Source organism: Oryzias latipes, chromosome 3 (assembly GCF_053564925.1).
Source record: "Oryzias latipes strain Hd-rR chromosome 3, Olatipes_Hd-rR_3.1".
In the NCBI taxonomy this organism is placed as follows: Eukaryota; Metazoa; Chordata; class Actinopteri; order Beloniformes; family Adrianichthyidae; genus Oryzias; species Oryzias latipes.
This window is the reverse complement of record NC_136239.1, coordinates 6966647-6991490: the sequence shown is the minus strand read 5'-3', so window position 1 is coordinate 6991490 and position 24844 is coordinate 6966647. Positions and strand designations below refer to the sequence as shown.

Genomic DNA, 24844 nt, shown 5'->3' with positions numbered 1-24844 from the left:
GAGACGCAGTGAGAGGTCCTGTGGTGGGATTTGACTGGATGGCGAGGTGTAAACGGAGAGCAGCACAGAAACTCTAATATATCAAAGAGCTGCAAAATTGTTGACGTGCAGCTGGAGTTTTCCAAAGTTGGGGGGGAATATTTGTGTTGCTTCAACCAAATAAGAACTGGTGACAGGTTGATGATGTAATGAGCAGGTGATGTCCAAAACCAACATCGTCGTTGTATGTCACTGACCTCAGCTTCATTACGTTTCTTCATGTTTGTATTAAGACAAGAATAAATAGGTCCTCTTCTTGATTATTTTTTTAATTCATTTTCTATTTCCATGGAGTAATTTGGGATAGCAACTAATCACACTGGGCCACACAGAGACTGCAGTACCGCTGAGAGAAGCAGGACCCCAAACATGGCAGCATGCTTGTTGGTAGGGCTGTGTTGGGGGGGGGGCAGAACTAAGTTTTGCAGCGTAACGCTACGTGTCTGTCTAAACAAAGGCGGAGCCACCTGCCCCGTGTTCTTCATGAGAGTCAGGCTTCACGGCTACCGGAAAGGTGACAGTGTCTGCAGTCTGTTTATTACTGGGCAATACATAATGTTCTGAGAAGATGTCTGTACCAGAGAGCACAGGTGAAACTTGCGCGCACCTCCAGAGCGGTCTGCTGCAGAGGAATCAACACCCCCCCCAACACACGTGTGCGCAGCTTCCTACTATTCCTACACAAGACGCTCCGCGCTCACACACACAATCTGCAACACCTATAGTTAGTTCACAAGTTAGATATGTAGTTGTTAGTTGTTACTATTATTTGTTAATAAAGAATAGTATGTTGTAATTGTATTTATTTCTAATGCGGCCGCCGGGGGATTTTGGGGGGGGGGGGGGGGGGGGGGGGGCTGCGGTTGACCGCAACACCGCGCCCCCTGGTGGTTCATCACTGGGGTGATGAGAAATTCGACACCGTCACAGGTCTACTTGTTGGCACCTTTGTACAACTCTCCAACATAAAGAAACCAAAGTTACTCTCTATATTATTCATGATGTAGCAACTAGCCTGTAACATAAAGGTTATCAATAGCTTCTTCCACAGGCAGATTTGCGGTGAGAACACACCGTGTGAAAAAAACGAGGTGGCAGTTTGACCCATGAATCAGGTCTAGGGGGAATGCGGCATCAAGACAATCCACCCATCCCCACAACAGTCCGACCCTCGTGCCAATCTGGTTTTAAACATTTAACCTGAGTCCTGAACCAAAGACTTTGGAGGAGGAACCGGATGGAACACGATGGGGAACATGGCTCCAGGAAGCTGGTTGTCCACCTGCAGACACACATGGCCTTGGTTATATTGTCAATGGAGTTCTGACAACAATGCGTGTCCAGGTGTGCGCATGTCTACTTGTAGCCAATGCAGCTGAGCTCTGAGGCTACGCTGGTGCAGCGACTGCTTTAACTCCATGTAGATGCCGGGCTGGAACGTCCTCCTTATTGGACAGGAATACGGCTTACGCATCATCATGCCGGCTCTGCTCAAGTTCACCTGGTACACAAACCAAAGACAACACGTTAAACTGCCTTCATGGGACAACAGATGCAGCATAAAAGCAGTCTGAGAACTGCTGGGTGGCTGAACTTAGCTCCCACTAACCTCCACGCTGGTTTCTAGTTTGGTCCACCCCCCCTGCTCCGTGCTGTTCAGCTGATAAGCTTTCTCCAACAGCTCGATATTTTTCTGGCTAAAGGGCTTCCAGCGATTCTTTGGTTTCATTTCCCAAACCACACCTGAACTGTTGACACAGAAGCCAGGTGTTTATGTGAGACACAGCCATGTAGAACCAACAAAACAAAAAATGGTTTGCCCTGTTTAACACAACATTCTCAAACAGTTCGGAGTACAAAATTATCAAAGTTATTTCTCCGTTGTTCTTCATTCAATAAAAAGATGACATTCAGAAGTTCAGTTCGCTGCTATGCTATTTGCTAGAATAATTGCCAACAGTTCTCGTGTAAGTGTTCTGAGACAGGGCAGTGCTTCTCAATCATTTTTCCCAAAGCCCCCCCTAAGACAAAAGAAAATGTTTTGCCCCCCCCCTATACTCGCCGCTGTGACTATAAATAAGATCAGTATCTATAAAAACTGTGTATCTTCTAACATTAACAAAAGAAAAATGCTATATATAAATCTATTTTCAACAAATATTAACTTTATTTTGCCACACAGAAACACTGAGGCAGAAAGAAGCTTAAAGTGCCTGAAATAAAAAATCTGTCAGTCCTTATTTAAACTAGAAACATTTTGACCAACTGAACCAAATGGTGCTGAGAAAAATAATTAAATCAATAACTAATATTAAATGTAAATTGATCTGAAACATTAACACAGCAGCACCAATATATTTAAAGTTTTTTGTTTGAAGAAATAGATAAAAACATTGTGCTGATTTCTTTTCTAAATGATGGATTGTTTATTTATGATCTCATAAAGTGCAGCTGTTTTCCTGCATTACCTGCTGTCTTTATTTCAAATACTGACACCAACTAAACGACAGTCAGACATAGAATATATTTACGCAAAATAAAGACACGTCATCAAAATGTCAACAATAGTTCATAAAGAATTACATTATTAGCATGATCTGAGTCATCTAAAGGCACGTGATGATCCAGGTTTGCGCAAAAGAGGCTGTGCTCCGTGCGCCGTTTCACCTGGCAGCCTGAGCCCACTCCCCCCCCCCCCCCTCTTCTCAAAGACTGGAGCAGCAGCAGGGACGGTAATTCACGGGCTTCAGGCTGTTAAAAACGCTGTGATTTAACACATAGTAGTAAACAGATAGTGGCGCAGATTTTTTTTCCAAGCACTGAGCCGCTGCCGCCACCGCCCTCCGTTAAATTTGCGCCCCGGGCAATTGCCCGTATAGCCTGTGCCTAAAACCGATGCTACTGTGCCCCCCCGGCATGCGCGCCCCATTATTAGAGAAGCACTGCATTAGAGTCTAGGGCAGGGGTGTCAAACTCATTTTAACCGAGGGTCACATCAGCATAGTGGCTGTCCTCAAAGGGCCAGATATAACTTACACATGTAACTAAATGTAATGAAAAATAAATGTAACTACTCCTTAATGTTAAATAACTCATTATTTATTTATTATAACTTTTTAAAGTGACAATTACAGTTGCATAGGAACATATGTTTGCTTGCTACTCTAGCATAAATCCTTTTAAAATTGATTCTGTCAGGTTAGGTTATATGGACAGAGTTTAAGTCCTAATGTATAGTTATCCCAATCCAACATTTCCAGTCCACAATTCCCCTTAGATATGAATAAATACACACCAATTTTTATTTTAAGAAATTGAAAAACTTTTATTCTCTCGCGGGTAGAGCTGTGACGTGTCTGATTTTTGATAACGCGGTGATGAACCACCAAGGGGCCCAAAAAAAAAACAATATCTCCCCGCGGCCGCATCAGAAATGAATACAATTATAACGTATATAACGTAGTATTCTTTATTAACAAAACAGTAACAACTAACTACTACCTATCTTACTAATGAACTAACTATGTAGGTGTTGTAGATTGACTGTGCTGCGTCATGTGAGGAAGGTGCGCACACGTGTGTTGGGGGTGCGTGTTGATTCTTCTGCTCTCTAGCTGCATGCAAGGCTTCACCTGTGGTCTCAGGTACAGACATCTTCTCAGAATATCATATATTGCCCAGTAATAAACAGACTGTAGACACTTTGTCACCATTACACCGGTAGCCATGAGCCTGAAACCCATGAAGAACGCGGGGCAGGAGGCTCCGCCTTTGTTTATACAAACACGTAACGTTGCGCTGCACAAAATAGTTCCCAAAACAAACATGTAGTAGTGATATTCATCGAAATCTAACAGTGCGCGCTCATGTTTGGTGTTACAGAATGACTGAGAACAGTAATAACCCCCCGCCCAACACAAAATCCTCCGGCGGGCGGCCGTGTCACGCACTCAAGAACGCATGCAGCTTGCAACGGAAATGAATACAATGAAAATTAATAATTAGAACGCTGTAAATTTGTTGTAATTCCTCGCGAGACGGAAACTTCTGTTGTAGAATGAGGATGTGTGCTTCTGAAAGCGCGCGCCTGTGTGTGTAAAGGGAGCTGCGTGCCACGTACAGCAGAGACAGTGAGAGCGCGCGCTGACGACAGACAGTGACAGGCGCGGTGGGACGGAAGGAGAATAGTCTGAAAGAAAGAAAGTCTGAACACAGGACTAGCAGAAAGAGTAAATTATCAGCAAAGATGAACGTGTTTAATGTGTTTAGTTCCAATCACGCACCATATGCTGAACTTTCAAAAAAAAAAAAAAAGTGCGGTGAAGCGGTGATGAGGTCATCGTCACAGCCCTACTCGCGGGCCACATAAAATGACATGGCGGGCCACATTTTGCCCGCGGGCCTTGAGTTTGACACATGTGGTCTAGGGGTTCAAAAAGGGACACCTATGGACACTACTGTGTGTGGATGTTTACTTGTTAATGCCGATGTAGGCGACTTCATGCCGACTGCTGTTGTTGACGAGCGACAGGCCAAGACTTTGCAGGGAAAGTCTGACTTCCTGCTGGGACTGCTCCAGTTCCTCCGCCTGCCGAGCCTTGGTCACCACCCCAGTGTCTTCTGTGAACAGCAGGACTCGCTGACGCCCATCCAGAAAGGAAATCCAGTGGATTTGAGACTTGTTGTCATAAGAAAACTGCCCCATTTCATCCTGAAAGGAACACGATGTCAGATCAACAACCTAAACTTCATGTCATGTACCCATTTTTGAGCTCTAACCCATTTGGACCAGATGCTCAAAGATCTGTTTGATGAATGCAGACACTGTTCTGTTTCTCGTGGCCAGCTTTAGTCCGTTTTTTATTACTTCCTCTTTTATTCTGAAAAGCATTTTATATTCCTGTTTTGATTTCCTGTTATATCACTTTCAAGGGAAAACCTTGGCCCTGATGGCAGCATTTCTGACATTACGCGCAGAGCCAACATTTACCATGGTGGCCATGGTGCAGAGGTAGAGCTGTTGACCTCTAATTAAAAAAGTTGCAGGTTCAGCTCCCGCTCTGCCCCGCCCATTTGTCAAAGTGTCCTTGGGCAAGACGCAGAAGCACACATTGCTTCTGGTGGTTATAGGTTGGCGTAAGTGTGTTTAAGTCAGTTCTCCGGCTCTACGTACAAACCAGGCGTTCACTGAACGCACGCTGAACTTTGACCATTCAGGGACTCGGATTTAGTAGTGACTTGTGGATGGCGTCTTTTTCAAAATACTGAAATCCTTACCATGGAGGAGAAATTGATAATAGCGGTCGCAATTCTGTGACTGCAAGTCTTTCACATATCGGAATAAAGATGTGAGACAAAACGTCTGGAGCAAAGTTCACCAGATTTACAACTGCTTTGACATTTGACACATGCGGTGGTCAAGCACTAGTAAACAGTAGGAAAGAAATTTATGGAGCAGATGAAGAAATAGGTCATTCTATTTATAAAGCACCAAGTCACATCCCGGTTGACTCAAGAGGCTCAGAGAATTCGCTTCATCCTTTGAAATAAAATACCTTGGTTAAATCTTCTTTTAAAGTCCCACTTTGTTCATCTTCTGTTTTTTTGTAAAAGTGTTTTTAGGTGCCTAAAGAGGCTTTAAATTACCAAAGTAACACTCCTCAGACAAAGTACCAAAGGGTGTTCGATGTAACCCCCACACTGAGCAAACAGGAGGTGACAGTGGAGAGGACCACCCCCTTTGAGTTGGAGATCTGAAGAAACCCACAGCAGAACCAGACTCAGGGTTCTGCGCTCGAAATCCTACCTTCAGCAGGTTTAGCTCTCCTGAGTGCTCCATGTAGCTCCACCGCAGCATTCGGGGTCTTGTTGGGTCATCCCACACAAACTTTCGGGCTTCACTGGGTTTCAGCTCATGGACCACCGCTGAACCACTGAGGAGGAGATGGCAGCATTTAAAGAAGAAGCCAGAGAAGTTAACCTCAGCCCACATCCAGACTCAGCTGGTTCGCCACACATCACATGATCTAAACAAAACATCGGGAACACTGGGGAGGACCGAACCTTTATCCATGTCCTTGTAGGAACTGGTCCTCCAGGGAATTTATTCTAGAATCTACATCAGCAGACAGATATCGTGGTGCTGCAGTTTACCAGCTGTTTTAGTGATGAAAAAAGCCTCTGGAGCTGCAAAGCTGCAATTCTTTACACCTGTGAGGATGAGGCCTGCTGAGCGGGTTAGTGGCGGCAGAGAAGGCTACCATGGTTACTGCTGCCAAGACTGACTCCACTCATAAAAGATGGCAGTAAAAGATGACTGTTTGCCAGCAGGAAGTATTGCAATGAAGAATGTTTCCTCACATTGAATTTACAAACCTCTAGCCCGTCCAACATCTGAAGCTGTAGGATACAGCACGTGGAGACAAGCTGGGGTTCTAACTCTGCACCATGATGTTTGCTGGAAATGTTCATTCCACCTGGGGCGTAGTGGGGTAGCGGTTAGCACTTTCCCCCCACAGCGAGAAGGCCCTGGTTCAAATCCCAGATGGGATCTTTCTGTGTGGAGTTTGCATGGATGTTTTTTTCCAGGGACTCCCACAGTCCAAAAGCTTCCTAGGTTCATTGGTGACTCTAAATTGCCCCTAGGTGTAAGTCTGAGTGTGATTATGTGGCCCTGCAACAGACAAGTGACCTGTTCAGCTCAGTAGCTTTGTGGTAGAGTGAGGTTGTGAGTTCAAGTCCAGGCCGAGTTATACCAAAGACAAAAAATGGGAACCAGTGCCTTCCTGCCTGACATTAAGGGGTTGGACTGGGGGGGTCAAACCACCATTGTTCCAGAGCGTGGCTTTGGCTGCAGCTTGCCATTCCCCCAGGGGAGGGGTCAAATACAGAGAACCCAGGTTTGAGACAAATGACTTGTACCTTTAAGATGTACCCTGTGACACCCAAAGAGAGAAAACGGGCTCTGAAAATGGATAGATATGGGATACCAAACTACTAGAGACTAACTGATAATCTAGGTTTTCATGTTGTAACCTGAAATATTTTTCCATCAAAAAACTTGTTTGAAACAGTTTTTTATATTTTGGATCACTATTTTTCTCATTTGATAGCACTTAAAGTATTTTTCATTTTCATTATCAAATAAAAAACTTGATGTTTGTCAGTCCTTATGGCCCCTAAACAGACAGCAGTCATCAGTCTTTGGCAACAATGGACTGAACAAAGAGCTGCTGATGGTAATTTATTCTACATATGGTCATAAATGTTTTTTAGGTTCAATTATTTGTTGTTGTTATTTGTAACAACAGTATTTGTTATTTGTCTGTCCTATGTACTCATAATTCTTATGATTTTATGTTTACAATTACCTGTACAAAGCCCATTGAGATGACTGTTGCTGGGATTTTGTATAAATTACATTGAAACTGAAGAGCAGCTACTTCATCAAAGATTAGGTTTGAAAAGAAGCATCCAGAGGTCTGAAGGGGAAAGTGAAACTGCTGACCTCTGACTGTAGGCAATGGTTGCCCAGGCTGTGTGGTTCACCAGCAGGGCTGGAGCTGCTCCTTCATAGTAATCGCTGAAGCTGATGACGGTGGAGTGGTTGGAGCCGTTCACATTCAGAATGATCCCACCACACTGCAAACAGAAACAGGCGGAAGCACATGTCACAGCGGCATCACAGGTAGATGAGCTGATGGTTTGGACAAGCAGACTGACCACATCCAGCTTCAGCAACGTGCCGCGGTCCTCTCGATGGAAGAAGAAGCACTCTGAGCTAGACTCGGAGCCGACCACGCGCACACACAGCTTCCCTTGGGCGTTCTCAGGCCACAGAGGGAGACACTGTCAAGCAAAAGAGCAGCCAGCTCAGAACAGGGTCTTCTCTTTCAGCTGATCCAGATCTGAAGGTGGAGAGTCTCACTCACCTCAGTGGAAGAAATGTAGTGCCATTTGGTGGAGCTGGCATTGACCACTTCTCCCACCTCCAGCTCATACGATGACTTGTTGACCAGAGTGTAGTAGGGACTCATGGTCACAATTCGAGTCAAGTTAAAACTGCTCACCTGGATGCTCACGCCAACCTGAAGAATGGAACCAGACCGTGACTCTTCCCCCACCTCACAGAAAACAGCATGACCTCTGCATGGTGACTCAGAGTTACACAAAGCAAACTGTGTTACCAAGAAGTCCATGGTAGAGGACGGACAGCGGACGCAGCCATAACTCCCCACCGTGTCCAGAGAAAAGCCGTCAGACCAGGAGCTGGTTGAGATGCACAGCTTCACCTGCAACAGGAGACAAGGCTGGATGGTGACCAGTCTGGAGATGAAAGCTCCAGAAAACAAAAGCATATCTATCTATCTATCTATCTATCTATCTATCTATCTATCTATCTATCTATCTATCTATCTATCTATCTATCTATCTATCACATCTAGTCCATTTGGATGAAACATCCAAGATGCATGAGTACATCAAGCTCAAGACCTCAACTGACAGTGTGCTCAGAGGATACAGTGCTGAAGGACAGATCCTCATGGGAAGACAAACCCCTGCATGGGATGTATCACCGGACCATAACTGAAGTGGCTGATATCAAGAAGTCCTACCAATGGCTAGAAAGGGCTGGCCTACAGGACAGCAATGAAGCGCTCATCCTGGCAGCTCAGGAACAAGCCCTGAGCACCAGAGCCATAGAGGCTCAGATTTACCACACCAGACAAGACCCAAGGTGTAGGCTGTGCAAAGAGGCGCCTGAAACAATTCAGCACATAACTGCAGGGTGTAAGATGCTGGCAGGAAAAGCATACATGGAGCGCCACAATCAAGTGGCTGGAATAATATACAGAAACATGTGTGCAGAATATGGACTGGAAACCCCAAGGTCAAAATGGGAAACACCTCCGAAGGTGGTAGAGAATGAGAGGGCAAAGATCCTGTGGGACTTCCAGATCCAGACTGATAGGATGGTAATGGAGAACCAACCAGACATTGTAGTGGTGGACAAAAAACAGAGGAAAGCCGTTGTGGTGGATGTGGCAGTGCCAAGCAATGGGAACATCAGGAAGAAGGAACATGAGAAACTGGATAAATACCAGGGACTCAGAGAAGAACTGGAGAAAGCCTGGAAAGTGAAGGTGACAGTGGTGCCTGTGGTAATTGGAGCACTCGGGGCAGTAACCCCCAAGCTGGAGGAGTGGCTACAACAGATACCTGGAAAGACCTCAGACCTCTCAGTCCAGAAAAGCGCAGTGCTAGGAACAGCTAAGATACTGCGCAGGACCCTCAAGGTCCCAGGCCTCTGGTAGAGGACCCGAGCTTGGAGGAGAAAACCACCCGCGGAGGGTGAGAGGGGCGTTTTTTTTCTCTATATCTATCAGTCTCTCTCTATCTATCTATCTAGTTTTGAGATTTAAATACTGTTTAATAGATATAGTATAATGAACTGTCAGTACATAACATTGTTTATGTACTGATAATTTGAAAACTACACAGTAAGAGTACACAAATATTTGTGAGGAGATACTTTAATATTAATAGATGAGGTGTTTTATTACAAAAATAGAAAGCAGTGACTATTGGATTTCATGCGTTGCTGTAAATTGTGCAATGGGGGCAGCATGGCATTTTTAAAGCGCTGATGGTTCTGCGGGCAGTGCTCCAGAAGTGAGTGCTACAGGAAAACACTGCTGCTTTAGTGAGCTCAGATCCATCCAGGAGGAACTGTGGAGGAATGCGGCGCGATCCGGGAATCAATAAACACCCCAGAGGGCCGGAGTGGTCTTCTGCTGGGAACGTGGTGACAGACAGAATTTGCACTCAGTGCATTTAATTACGCGTGTGCAGTCACGTATTGTATCAGAAGGTGTACGATTGGCTGTCCTGCATGTTAATCAAGTCCCGTACTTCTCGATGAGGATTTTGATTTGCTGACGGATTTTTTAGAAATGTATTCTTTATCTTTGCTGGCCTGTGATCTACCCTCATGCCCTTGAAGATTGACCGGTCGATCGCAATCGACGTAATGAGCACCCCTGATTTAAAGGCTTCATCTGATGATTCAGCATATCCCAAACGAGCACAAAACCTGGCCAAGATCTGCTGAAGATCCCTCACCTGGTTTTCAGTGAACAGTTTCTTCCTCCTGAAGGAGAACAGGATGACGTCTCTGTAGTCGCCCGGATGTTTGACAGTGACGTTCTCGGCTTGGTACTGCAGCACCCGAGACGTCTTGTTGATGATCCAGTAGGGGCTGAAGAGTGACAGCAGGAGGCAGTTTTCTGTCCTCCTCACGTGAAGGCTTACGTCCACTGTTACATTGGTGGTGGACTCGCAGGTCAGACACACATCAAAGAACTCGGGCATTTCCTGCTGAATCCGAAAGTGGCCGTGCCAGTCATGGCCCTGATACCTGATGAGCGCCAACGACACCAGCTCACCTGACAGGCGAGCATTGAGCAGGTCAGAGGTGCTGCCTTCTGGCAGATTACAGCTGTCTGCCGAGTTCTGAGGAAGAAAGGTCACAACAGATCCAAGCACTTTAAAAGAACAAAATGCAGAGAACACAGGGAGCAGCAGTCTGGATGTTCTGAACATCAGAAATAAACATCAGATCTTCTGGTCACAGTCACCACAGACAGATCTAAACACTCTGCGTCCTTCAGGGAAGCTGGAGGCAATCAGTGTGTTTGGATTCTCCTGAGTTTGAGCTCCTGACTCTAACTTGGGGTGAGGACTTCTTCTGGTTTAAGAAAGTTTCCTTTTGTCACTTCTGTTTACTGTGGATGTCTTCTGATGCACATAAGGTGGGTCTGACACCAAGAGATGAAACAATCTGAACCACAGTGGAAGCTGAAGACGAATAAATAAAAACTAAATGAGAAGTTCATCTAACAAAGACTTTAATAACTACGTTTGACAGTCATTACAACTGTGTGGAGAGGGAATTTTCCCGTCATGTTTTGTTTGTGAGTGAAGCATGGTCTTTTGATTGACATTTGCCGTTACATCAGTGACATAGTAGCAGCAGTTCTAGACGTATTGATGAGCTACAAACGAGGTCCACACTGAGCGCTGAGGAGCAGGACGTGCCCGTCCAACAATGAGATGCTGACTGCAGCCACTTTGTGGATTCATTTTGTTCAAAGCGAGTTCAGATGGTGCACTGCAGCATGTAGACAGCTGTGGCTGCACATTCCAACATCTGGGTGGCATTTATCACCTGCTGTAAACACCACAGGACAGACTTCATCACTTTAGGCTGTTTTCCACTCGCAGTTGGATACGGAAAGTTCTGCTGCTGGCTTGCGAAAACTAGCCAAAGCATATGGGGGGTTCTTGTCTGTGATCTCCTAAATGCTTAAAGTTGCTCATAGAGTTAAGGTTCACTGAAGTGGACCTTCTGTCCTAAATAATGTCGAGGTTCTGTCTGAGTCAGTCAGTTGGACTGGGACCAGTTTCCTACTTAAGTGGTGTTTCATATTGGAGAGGTGTGAATGTTCTGGGAATGTAGGAAATGAAGGCAGATGTGTAAAGATGCCTGAAGCATTTTAGGGAATTCTGAATCCTTTCAAACTGCTACTTATTTTCTCACTAAATGTATTTTTTCTTTAAGAGTAAAAAGAACATCTGCTTCTCTGAATTGTTTTATTGAAGTATCAAAAGTGTGAGCTTTGACATCTGGTGTTGACATACATTCAATTACTGTCATTCTTGAAACATTTACACAATAACGGCCATTCCAGCAGATTCTGAAGCTGCTTTTTTCAGCTTCAGAATCCGCTGGAATGGTGTTAATTGCGTAAATGGTCAAACAGTTCTGGTAGTTCGAAGAGCGTGTGTTATTTTCTGCCACCGGCAACAGTTCCAGTGTTAAAGGATTCAAATCCAAAGCTGGTGCCTTGGTGGACATCCCTTAAGTAATGTGAAAACCCTAAAAACTTTGCACAAAGAGAGAACATCTGGAGCTGTATCATGGATGCAGCTGTCGTACCTCCAACATGTAGACGACAGTGTAGGGCAGGAAGTTTCGAAGCGTCGCCACGGGATGCAGATGGATGACATACGCCGGGTCCCAGTCCTCCTCACCGTGACTGGCAATGTGCTGCAGGTCGTCTGGGGTGGCTAAGGCGCTAACCATCAAAGGCAGAACGCCACTGCTGTTTGCTGGACATTGCAGCAGTGAGCGCACATCTGTACTGTAATGCACCTGCTCCTTCCAGGTCACGCAAGTGGTGGATGGATTGTACTGGCCTTCCAGGGGACCTGCAGGGCATACGAACAGCTGGCACCTGTGGGACACAGCAGCCAAAGTTACAGCACATGTGGAGACAGGGCCGTCTGTGAAGTAGAAACCACATGTGAGCCACGAAGAAGAGTGATACCTGTATGCATCCAAAGGGATGTCAAAGTCTTCCTCTGGTTTGACAACCCCAATTCTCTGGAGACTCCTGGAAGTCTGGCAGTACTTCAAGATGGTGAATGGCACAGAAAAGTGGTTCTTTATCTGAAGACACAGAGTAAGAGAGGCTGAACTCCCTTAAGATTCTTTTATCCAGAGTAATACAGCAGGGGTGGACAATGCAGGCCCTAGTTCTGCTCATTCCAATCCTCCTTTAAAGTGGGGATATGCTGAACACACGTGATTCATTTAGTTAAGTCTTAGACAAAACCGCCCTCATGGTTGGATATGGGCCGTCTGCGGGTGAAATATGGTCAAATCTGTACGAGGCACGCAGGCGGCCCGCACAAAATATCTTCACGGTGAGCCCGTAGACAGAAAACGTTCATGGAAATGTTTACTACGGACATGCTGCGAGTGACAGGTCATAGTGAACAATTTTACAACTCGTAAGAGTGAGAAAGAGGGAAGCAGGAAAGATGTAGGCGTGTCATACAGGTTTTTGACTCTGCGGACTGTGCAAGGGCCTCGTTAGTGCTGTTCACGTGATACGTTCATCCATGCAATCGGCCTGACTGCTAGAAATGAGCAAATGATCCATCAGAGCACAGTCGGTAACACACCGGTACTCACACCAGTGTGGTTTAAGGGGTACGGCAACATCAACCATACGTCAGAAGTGTGTAAAACTTGCATTATCCTTATAATTACTTCACGGTATATTTACCACATGTGAAACAATGGTATGTTCCATTTTCATGATGTCCCTTGAGGTAAAGGTTAAATGGTGTTTACTTATTTAAGCTCTTTTCTGCCTTCTTAGAAGGTCCAAAGCGCTTTACAGTCTCATTCACACACAAACACACAAACTCTGATGGTGGCGCCGCTGCTGGACACTGGCGTCAACCTGTAATCACCAGGAGCAACGTGGGGTTCGGTGTTTTGCCCAATGACACTCCGACACATGAGGGGCCAGGGTGGGGCCTCGGACCTGCACCACGGCTGTACGAGCCTCAAGGGAACTACAAGACACGCCTGCGGTCCCCTCGAGAAGCAGCCCCTCCTCTCTACAAACCCCCACAGACCTGGACAACCCAGAAACCCGCCGTACAAGTGCCTAAGGGCAGGAATGTGTCCATCAGTGTGTGCTGGTAAAAGAGCAAGCTAAAGCTTAAGTCTCACCTGCAGCGGAGCACGGACAGTCATGACCTTGTTGCCGTCTGCAGCCTGGATCTGCAGCAGAACCGATACAGCTTCCTGCAGCATCGGACCGCGGATGTTAAAGAGACGGCGACCGGGTTTGTCCAGCGAGATGTTGGAGATTTCACTGTACCCAGAAGGCACTGCAGATTCAAAGAGACACTCAGAGTGACCAGCTGTAGGCGAGCGCAGCATTGAAATGAGCAGAGTGGTGGGCGGGACTTCGGACCGATGGTGAGGTTGAACAGGGAGCTCTCCTGCCGCTGCAGAGCTGATAGTTTGCCTCTGGATGACATCTGGAACCTGGTGTGCTCCAGGTCCATGCTTTGGTCCACCGATAGCTCGTGAAGCTTCCCCTGCACAGAGGATCCCACTGCCCTCAGGTCGGTGCCATGCTGCACCATGAGGGGGATCCCGAGAGCATTCCTGATGGTGAAGGACGCATTCTCCTTCACAGTGAAGTCAGGGGTGGAGGAGGTGCCTTCTGAAAACGCCTGCAAACAACACAGCAACGATTTCTCACTTTATGGTTTAAGCAGCTTCACAGAGTGTTGGACCACCACCACCGGGTGGGTTCTAATCAGCAAAAGGACATGATGGGCTGGAGCTCACCTTGGCCAGTTTCTGAAAGACACTGATGCTGCTCTTGGAGATGGTGATGTTCATGGTGTCTTTGGAGCAGATGTTGATCAACATGCACGGTTCAGGAACAAATGTGAAGTCATCACCATGAACAGGACTTTTGTCTATGGCAGCATAGTTCTTCACCTGCACAAATAACACAACCTGTTCACTCACATTCTTATCGTTACAGTGTGTGTTCACACACATGAGCCCCTTCCAGGACAAAAAAAGTCCTGATGAAGACCTAAACACGATCCTTCTTAGGAGGATCCAGAACAAACAGGCTGAGGATCCCAGATCTAGAGCTTTTTCCAATCACAGCTCTGTGTTCGTGGGGTTCTCTGTTCAGGGTTTATGCCTAAAAACTCCCAACAACATAGCTTCAGATCAAAGCCTACGTGTCAGTTTTCTGTTGGCTATAGCTTTAGTGAGTCTGTGCTCCCGCGGCTGCACTGGAAATGGGTTGTTTATAAAATCCAATGTGCGTTCACACCAGACGCAATTTGAATGATAAATTTGTGTCGGCTGCTTCTCTTTTGACGCGTCAAATTCGTTGCTCAATACTAGTCCAAAAATCTGTCTGACGACTTGCTGTCCCGCATCAGTCTGATCAGTGAAAAAGCATCAATAAAATTAAAAGGAATATTATTAATCATTGTTATTGTCTCCACGCAAATAAGAAAAGTTCAGGAGGAGAACAATCAGATACTTCTTTCTTTTTTTCTTTTCAACTGTTCATATATTTTTTTTCATATGGGCTTTTCATGACTTCTGGCACGTGTTATTAGTCTCTGTATCCATGGGTCAACTGTTATGTGCGTGGTTTTGTTTTGTTAACATGTTACAAAACCAAAACAATGAATACATGTTGGAAAAGGGGTAGCGTGGTGCTGAGGTGGCAGTTGACCTCAGAACAGAGGATCGCTGGTTCAGTTCCCGCCTTGCCTGGCCATCAAGCAGTAGCGGTTTTAAGCAATACGGGCAATTACCAAGGGCGCAAATTTAAAGGGGGGCGCCATCCCCGTGCTTGGAAGAAAAAAAAGCATCACTATCGGTTTTCTATAATCAGTTATTTCACAGACTTTGTAACGGCCTAAAACCTGCAAATTGGCGCCCCGGAGCTGCACGCACTCCTGTTTTAAATGTGTGTATTTTCCATATAAAATGTATTTTTTATGTCTGCCTGTCATTTAAACAGCAGGTAATGCAGGAAAACTGCTGCACATTTTGAGATCATAATTGAATAACAGATCATTTGTTCTGAAAGTGTTGAGGTTTTTTGGAGGAGTTTTACTGGCGGTGTTGCACAAATTTAGGATATTGCCAAATATTTTGGAGTAATACCAGTGATGAGTTGTATGATTTAGTTTTGAATGTTTTATAAGACCTAAAAATGAAGTTCACATGAACAGGTTTAAAAAAAAAAAAAATCAAATCCCTCTGATACGTTTCACAAAGACACACACAGGACGTCACACACCAAGCAGAAATGAACTTATTGCTAAAAATGATGCCAAGAGTTCAGCTCTAACAAAATGACCAAAACAGCAAAGAAAACACAGTGATTTGTTATTTCTAATTATAAATATTTCTAGGTTTTATTTGTTCTTTCTGGAGCATGTTCATATTTGTATAAGTTTTAAAGAATATATTTTTTATGGAGAGTAAAATATTATACGTTACTTAATGTTTAACTAGATTTATTCTGAATTAATATTCCCATCTGTCTTTATTGATATTTATGTTCAAAAAGTTAAGCTTTAATGGTTTAAAAGTTTAAAGGTTTGGCTTTAGTGTATTCAATAGATGTTTTTCTTGTTCGGCCCAAAACCTATAGCGTCTTTTGGATTTAGGCCCTGTGTGCGACTGAGTTTGACACCCCTGTAATACGAGTTTATGAAATTTGTGCATTTTTTGTGTAAAATGGCCAAATAAAAGATAGGGAACACAAAACGATATTTTCAAATTTGTATGTGTGCGGGGGGGGGGTTACTCGCCCGGGAAGTAAGTAAGTGTGTGTGTGTTTGCTTTACTGTGACTGTTAAGTGATGTGAGACTTAAAAGAAGGTAGAAAAGCGCTACAGAAGTATACGGCATCTACAATTTGTCTTTAATTGCAGGTTTTAACGTATTTGTTAATGACTGTGGGGATAGTGGAGCTACATGTTCAGGTTCTTTGTGCTCCTCTGTTGGTGCAGCAGAGCAGCTCCATGGAACTACATTAAACTAGAGGAGCAAAAGCAAATAAGAAACAGCTTTAATTACCTCCATCTCCAGGTTCCACCTGCGCTTCCCGCCGCTGACCCGTTCAATCAGAGGCTCCCACACAGCATGGACTTCATTGAAGTAGTTCACCTGCAAACACCACAAAACATACGGTCAGTGGAAGAGGCATGGTCTTCTGTCATAAAAGGAAATGCATGGATAGATACTGCATGAAACAGCATCAACGTGCTCAGCACCAACACGAAGACGGATCCAGATGAAGATGTGATCATGACATCAGGACCAACATCTGCATTAGATCCCACCTCACCTCCAGCGTCATGTCAGCCTTCAGGTGCAGTAGAGACGACCAGTTTCTGGCCAGTCCACTGAAGGAGGACTCGGCCAGCAGCAGGGGGACAGTTCGGTGACCCAAACCTGATTCCAGGGTCACCTGGATGGACTGTGAACCAATTAAAAAAAAAATCAATGAGACCCTTATTCTGATCATTCTGAGCACATTCTGCCAACAGTCCAAGCCGAGCTCCTCTCTGTACCTTGACTTGTGCTGTGAAGCTCTCGCCTTCTTTACTTGCATCCAGTTCTCTGAAGCTCTCCGTCATCTCTGTGGCATGTTCCACCCCGAGGAACCAGAAGTCGCAGTCGTAGATGTTCCTGGCAGCCCACAGGTCAGTGACACCTGGCTTCAGCTCCTGACCCTGAGCAACTCCTGGCTTTGCCGTCATGGCAGCCGTTATGGTCATCACGGTGTTGAGGATGACTGGAGAGATCTGCCCGTGGTGAGTTCAGGGACACGTGCTTATTCATGGTCTCACTGACACTGTTTGCAGCACAAACTACAAAAAAGGTTTTTAAAGCTTTTCTCTTCCTGCAGGTCTGGCTCTGCTCCGTCTGATCAGACTACATGACAAAGCAACGCCTTTGCAAGCAAAACTTTATCTCGAGGTCAAAGGCGTGAACCTAAAATAAGACGCCACCTCATGTTCTAGTGGATGGAGAGAGAGTGAGACAGCAAAACATGTTCCACGTCACATGACACCAGTGCTGTCATAATACAGTGAATACAGGATACAGGACAACCTGTAGTCTCTGCTGATGAACACCAAAGTCTGTTTCCATAGGTAAACATGGATGAAGTTATGTCAGAGGTAAGAAGTAGATGAAGAGACATCACAATGGGAAAACAAATCTCCCTTTCTGCAGGTCGACTGTTTTTGGTTTGACTGATCTGAGAGCAAACGAGGTTCCTCAAAAATGTTCAACATCCAAACAACCAAACCCAGTTAGCATCAGTGTGGAACATCAGTCAGACCTGAGAGGCGCTTCAGTTTTCTTTTTAAGGCTGTGTCACACTGCCACTATGCACAATTTGCTCATAAATACATCATAATGAACCACATCAAAACCATGACAGAAGCATGAATAAAGGACGCAAAGAACACGTAAACCCACACGTCATCAAATTTCTTCCTTTTTACATTCAGAGCACTGAGCAGAAATCACATCACATCAGCACCATGGTCAGCTCCCTTGCAATGCTTTGTTTTAATTAAACAGCTGGATCCCCTGGGAGGGGGGACCCCCACTGAGACGGGGGACCCCCGGCTGGAGCCCAAGCCGAGGAGATTCGCGACAAGGGCCGGCGCGCATCCTGAGTCCCATAAGCCCCTGCAATACTCTGACCCTCCCGGAACCCACCTTTATGAGGGCTGCCAGACACCACCCCATGAGAGATCTGACCCCCCCCCCTGACGAGCTGGACAGGGGGAGTGGGAGACCCCCACTTGGTACATTTATTAGAAATTTGTGCGTCAACTACTTAACTTGAACGTGATGTGCGCTGTATGCACGATATAAAAGTTCTACATCGGGTCTGTACGTGAAAAGTCCGTTAGACACACGTGGACATACGTGAAACGGTTGTTGAAAGGCACAAATCTGCGCATGCATCTCGAAAAAAATCACGCATAATTGCACAAGATAATATTTATGTGTAAACTACAAACAATACGGTTAAAATCTATAATTCCCCAAAATATTGAACAGCTCAAAAACGGAATTCACGTAAAGATCCGTCAGATGAAACCCTCAACGGACATCTGGTCACATCGACATATAAAAAACGCAAGAAAACCCTTATGGATTACATATATCACGCATGTGTCACGAAAGAGCAAAATTTCATACCTGGATATTGCACAAAATGTACGTAGTGGCTGTGTGACATTCACAATTATCTTCAGTACAATATGACAGAGTTATAAATGAGGTCAGGTCAGAAACTTTATTGTGGTAAAACACGGTTTTCTTTTGCTGTTTTGTTACAGCAACAAGGTTAAGATTTTACATTTTTATTTTATTTTAGGCTTAGAATAATAGACTGTTTCTTTTCGGAAAAAGCCTTTGTGGGATATAAAGTATAACCCAGTAAATGTAAAAAGCTTAAATGAAAGAACAAAGATGTGATTCAGTTAGTATTTCTCTCCAGAAACCCCAAACAGACTGAACTAGAGGAGCAAACAGGCTGGACAGCTGACATTTGGTCCTTCAATAGAATTTGTTTGACCAAATGATCAGAACCGCTGCTCTGAGAAGAAGATGTCTGGATTTTTTCTTTACATTGATCACATTTTCACTGTTGTACTGACAGAGAAACAAGTAAACCAACCTTGATGATGATTTCCTCCACCATCACAGAGCCTAGAAGGGGTCCGTTGGGGTGTGTTTTGGTTTCCATGATGACAGAGCATGGTCTCAGCACCTGTTGTCCAGAAACATCCAGAATAATGGCAAATGCTCAGATTTCTCAGGGTAGATTTGTTTTGACAGTCTGTAGATTCATTTTAATGCAGTCAAACTGCATTAAAACTTGAAAACTTTTACTTTCAATATGAAAGAATTGAAAGAAATAAACTCCTCCCATGTGGACATAAAAAAATCCCAGCAGCTTCAGCAACATTTCCCCTGAATCCACAGAACCACTGACAGCCTGTTTCTATAAGGGCAGCAGACAAAAGTCCTTGACCTGCAAGCATGATGAACTTTGACCAATCACGGGACTCTGATCTTGTAGTGGCATGTGGATGGCAAACTTTTTCAAAACACACAAGTGTTTTTGCATAATTGCTATCTGTGTTTGGCTGGAATTCTATGACACCAAGTCTTTCATATGTCGGAGTAAAAATGTGAAAGAAAAAGTCTGGAGCAAGATTCACCAGAGTTACACTGCTTTGACATTTCACACCAAGACTCTTGGGTCTGTTGGTGACAAGCTTGGTGGCGGACATGAGCTAGTAATCAGCAGAAAAACAAAAGCAGGAACTGCTCTCTGCCGCTCCCTGCTGGTCCGGTGGTGGTAAGGTGTGAACACCACGGGCATGTAGCCCGTTCTTGAACGCGCAGCACATATCTGGGCGGGAACGTAGCATAAGACTTCTCCTACAGGGCTCCAGACTGCGACCATTTGGTCGCATTTTGCGACCAAAATTTGAGAGTGTGCGACTGAATTTTACATCCAGTCGCACATGTGCTACCAGTAAATTTGCCTGACCCACCCTCCGTATTTTTTAGACATTAAACGTGGAAGGGGCACGTCAATGATCTATGAAAGGAACAATGAAATCATCAATGAGACGCGAGCGCACACGCACGCAGACAGACACACACACACACTCACGCGAATACTCATGAGACTGGAGCACACGCGAGCGCACACTCGCGTGTCATTGAGTGATGCCTGAGGCGGCCAATGCGTGTGAGAAGAATAGGGGAGGTCACTGCAAGTGGCTAAAATATGTGGAGGGGCGGGGCCTAGAGATAATGAGCGCGCGTAAACATCTGTGGGAAGGAAACGGAGACAAATATCATCACAACCTGATATGTGCGTCTGAGCTATGAGCAAGCGAACTATTGATTCGTGCTTCCGACCTGCGGCTAGTGTACTAGTGCCAGAGTGTACAGCAGGGGTCTCAAACTCGCGAAGCAAACCACGGCTCTCATCATGCACGGCTGTTACGGCAGCACACCGCTCCTGTGGGAGATGGTCAGCTGAGGAGCAGAAATGTCCCACACGTTCATGCGTGACAGCTAACGGGGCTTTAGCATTAAACACGTGTGAGCGACAGCACTATTTAAAACAGGCGGGGAAAATGCAACAATAGACATGTTTAAGATGAACCAGCACCCTGGGGGGGGGGGCATGAAGGCGAAGCTGCAGCGAGGCTGAAGGAGAGCAGGAAGTTGTTGTCCTTAACATTCAATTTAGTTTTAATATGCCTCTCCCCCTAAGTATGATCTGTGATATTACATCTTGTATAATTATTTTACTGTTTTGTAATGTATGTAGCCTTTTTTTTTAATCAGTTGGTATTTTAAATTATTTTAATTGATCAGTGAACTACAAAAAACCCATCAGGACACATGTCCCATAATGCATTGTTTTGTAGTCATCAGGGCAGCTTTCAGTCAGTTCAGTACTGAATTTCCAGCTGCGTTCGCTCAGGTTGGGGTCTTGCTCCCGCCCCTTTCTCCTGATATTTTTGTTTTGATTGACAGGTGATGTTAGAGCAAAAACAAAAATATGTCTCACACCAGGTAATCTGTGCAGCGTTGCGTCCATCTGGGTGATCTCAAATTATTGTGCATCGTGGCTGCACCTATTTGGTGTCGCCAACATGAATTTCCATTCCATTCCAAGTATTGTTTGTAACTGTGAAATTACCGAAAGGTTACTACGGTTATCACTTGTTACTAAAAACTTTTTTTATTCTAAATGTATGGTATTTTGTTTACCGGTACTTATTTGTACTATCATGACAGCAATGCTTCTGTCAGTTTACCTCGTTTCATCTTCAAAAGTGCAGAATAAAATGTGACACTGAATTAGAAACAGCACATTGTAATTTCTGCATCTATCATTAAAGTATTTATTATTAATACAGTGGAAATTAGTAGATTTGGTTAGAATGTTGATTTACGGCATGCGCCCCTAAATTTTCTGGTTGTGCCCCTAAAATTTTCAGTTGGGGGCCACAGTGCTCCTAGTGAAAAAAGTTAGTCTGAAGCCCTGCTCCTAGATATGATTTTTCTTCAGCTGCTTACACATTAGATCAGCAAAAGTTTCCTTCAGAACTTTGCAAACAAAGGTGATTCAATGTAGAAGATAAAGTGGTCAAAATAGCAACATCTTTAAAATCTTTAGGAAAGTAATCTTTTTTTTTTCATTGGGATATGTGAACTAGATTTAATGAAAAAACCTAAAACTATTTTTACAATGATCAGAGAAGTAAAACATTTCTTAACCCTTTAACACTTTTAGCTCCAGAGTTGACAGTCTTTGGACTACCGTAAATGTTTAGATCCTTAACATGATTCCAGTGGATTTTGAAGTGTAGACAAGCAGCCATGCGCTGATCTGCAGCGCTGCACAGTAGTGAAATACAGTCTGTAAGTTAGCTGATTCTGATGCAGAGAACAGGGGCTTTGCACGGATAAAGTGTTGGCAAAGCTAATACGAGTAGCCGCTTTTCTCTGTTTCAGAATTCGGTGAGTCACTTTGATTACGTGAATGGTCGAGGAGGTCAATGGGGATGTTATTTAGCCGTCAGCAGCAACATCTGCGGTTAAAGGCCTAGTGATTCGAATCCTGAAAAAAATGCGCCTCCTGTTGAAAGGCCGGACAGAGAAGAGCTGTATGTGTGAAGTCAGGTGATCTTACAGTGGTGACGGCTTTGTCCTGCTGGTTTGGGATAAATGGGCAGGCCAGCACCTTCAGGCCACTCAGACTGGCTCGGACGCTCTGGTTGCCGTCCTCCACCTGCAGACTGAAGTCACTCTGAAAAGACACCACCAGGGCGGGGGTGTCGACCTTCATCAGACTGGCCACAAAAACCACCTCTGGGTCCAGGATCACTGCCTGCACACGAGTCCTCGCCACAGAGGCTGCAGAGACAGGGACAGGGCATGGGGTGACAAAGTCTGCTGACCCGTTTCAGAGTCTTTCCTGACCTTGTCCTGAAGGTCAGGGGTCAGGACTCAGCTTCACAGAGGAGCCACACCTGACATCCTCATCAAATAAATGTTCTGATGTGTTTTGGGGATTTTACATTTAAACTGTGCAGATACAATATGACAGCCCTTTCCCAGCTCAGGAATATAATAACAATAATAAACTTTATTTGTATAGCACTTTTCGAAATCAAGATTACAAAGTGCTGTACAATTGATATGAGACAAAATCCGGATTAAAAACAGTTGACAGTATGTAGTAATAAAACCCAGCACACACACGAAACAGTGATAGCGGTTAAAATCAATAAATTCAATAAAATAAAATGTTCAAATTTAAGAAGCAGTAAAATCATTAAAAGCAGGCCTATAGAGGCAGGTTTTTAAAAGAGATTTAAAAACTGGTAGGGACTCAGCGAGCCTGATCTCTTCAGGGAGACTGTTCCAGAGTGTTGGGGTTCTTATAGCAAAGGCCCCGTCTCCCCTGGCCTTAAATCTAGATTGTGGGATTGTTAAAAGACCTTTTGCCGAAGATCTAAGATTTCTAACAGGTACATAAGGAATGAGGAGATCTGCTATATATTTAGGGGTCAGACCACAGAGGGCTTCTAAAACAGACTGGGAGCCAGTGCAAAGACGCTAAAACTGGAGTGATGTGGTCTCTCATTCTGGTTTTGGTTAGAAGTCTGGCAACAGCATTTTGGACTAACTGGAGTTGAAACACAAACTGTTGTACAGAAACTGTTGTAAAAAATCTGTGACACAAGAGGAAAACTGGAACTTCTCAGGGACACTTTTTCCGGTTCTTCCCAGGTTTTACCTGTCTTGGTTTCCACTTTTAGTTCAGTGGTTTGCTTCCCCGTTTGTCTGTTGCTTGAGGCCGAGGAGGAACTTTGGGGCAAAGCTTGAATGAAGAAATCTGTAACGGCCATCAGGAACTCCACACTGGCACACAGGTAAAGCTTCTGCAGGATGACCACCAGCTCCTTTTCTGCCGTGGCCTGCCGGTATGTCACATCGATCATGGGCTCTGAGCCGTCCTCTTCTTGCCGTCTAACCATCCTGCAGAAAAGACTGCGCCATCAGCTGCCTTTCTCAGTGAAACAGAACCTCCCTCAGGGAAATCCAACCATCAAAGTGTTCGACTCAAGCAGGACAATAAGACTAAAAGATTTTTTCAAGACTAACCAACCCAAGAAGACTAAGGCAGAACCCCCACCCCCATTGCTCCAGTTGTAGGGGCACTTGAGGCTGTAGTGGTGTCCAAACCTGTTTAATCCCGTTGTGTTGTGACACGAGGAGAAACTCATTTCTACATGTGGGTGTGCTCTTAAGCACTGAAGTTTATATTTAAATGTAAATAACGACTTTTTGTTTTACTATGACTTTTTTAAGTTATAAATCTGATGTGATGTATTTTCTGAGTGCTGGCAGCTACACGCTAACGTAGCTCACCGGCGACTATTGATGACATCATCGAGTGGTAGTAAGACAATTTTTCCATATCTCTCCTATTGGAGGGCTAAATGTAGGGAAAGGGAGAAGTCGGAGGGGTAGGGAAGGAATCTGGATTTAATTGAACTGAATCGCGGTGAACAGGTGAATAGATATAAAGAATAAAGAACTAAATAAATAAATAAAGAACAGATCAGGAAGGTGATAAATAACCTCAAGTTCAAGAGTCATGCATTTTTCTAAAGAAATGGTTTTCCTTTGTATGGTTTTATTACATTTATATGTTTTTCCACATTCACTTGTAAATAAATACGCCACCAACATGTCACTGCAAAAACTCCAAAGAGGTATTTTAACTTCTCACACTTTCAACAATTACATAATAAATTTGAAGCCTGAGTAACAAATTAAAACATCTAAAGTCTGAGTTTGACGGTTTTCAACGACCGGGAAGCTCAAGTCTCCTCAAACGGATCAAAAACCAGGTGACAGTTTCACTGCTGCTGTACACTTAAACATCACAGCTTCTGCTTCTGGTCTGCTCCAGAAAAGTTATGGAAGGTTAGAGATGCAGCCAAAGAGTTTAGGCTGAAGGTTCACGTCCTGTGAGGTCGATTTTCTCACATCTCAAGTGTGGGGAGATCAGAGAAACTCCAACCACAGTTCAAGAGCCGCTTGTTAACCCCCCTGCTCTGAAATGAAAGTACCGCCTTGCTGCCTCGCCGGATTAGACATGCAAATTTCGGCCAATCAGATCGACCAGAAAGGTTACCGCCCCCAAGTGACAAACACGCCCCCTTAACACTGAGCACAAATCCAAGCAAGCGCGCAAAAGGAGAATTGACCGCAGAGGATCACGGCTCAGTTAGGATTGCAGGCGTGAAGTTG

The 24844-nt window shown here is 44.7% G+C and overlaps 1 protein-coding gene across 8 annotated transcripts in view; it reads right to left on the bottom strand.

The window, feature by feature from the left end:
• Positions 1-24844, bottom strand: part of vps13c (vacuolar protein sorting 13 homolog C) — a 78856-nt gene that overhangs the window by 13588 nt on the left and 40424 nt on the right. For 7 of the 8 annotated variants that reach the window (XM_078944186.1, XM_078944189.1, XM_078944188.1 and 4 more), the window contains 21 exons: positions 23322-23563; positions 22212-22435; positions 19164-19256; positions 17032-17265; positions 16806-16937; positions 16535-16624; positions 14258-14413; positions 13875-14139; positions 13628-13788; positions 12429-12550; positions 12038-12335; positions 10162-10551; positions 8226-8330; positions 7971-8126; positions 7762-7887; positions 7547-7680; positions 5846-5972; positions 4515-4750; positions 1649-1787; positions 1400-1540; positions 1240-1321 (listed from right to left, as the gene is read on the bottom strand). In XM_078944186.1, coding sequence (XP_078800312.1) covers positions 1240-1321; positions 1400-1540; positions 1649-1787; positions 4515-4750; positions 5846-5972; positions 7547-7680; positions 7762-7887; positions 7971-8126; positions 8226-8330; positions 10162-10551; positions 12038-12335; positions 12429-12550; positions 13628-13788; positions 13875-14139; positions 14258-14413; positions 16535-16624; positions 16806-16937; positions 17032-17265; positions 19164-19256; positions 22212-22435; positions 23322-23563 — 3653 coding nt within the window. Of the gene's footprint in view, positions 1-1113; positions 1322-1399; positions 1541-1648; positions 1788-4514; positions 4751-5845; positions 5973-7546; positions 7681-7761; positions 7888-7970; positions 8127-8225; positions 8331-10161; positions 10552-12037; positions 12336-12428; positions 12551-13627; positions 13789-13874; positions 14140-14257; positions 14414-16534; positions 16625-16805; positions 16938-17031; positions 17266-19163; positions 19257-22211; positions 22436-23321; positions 23564-24844 lie in introns of all 8 variants that reach the window. The other variant, XR_013654794.1, reaches the window with a different exon arrangement.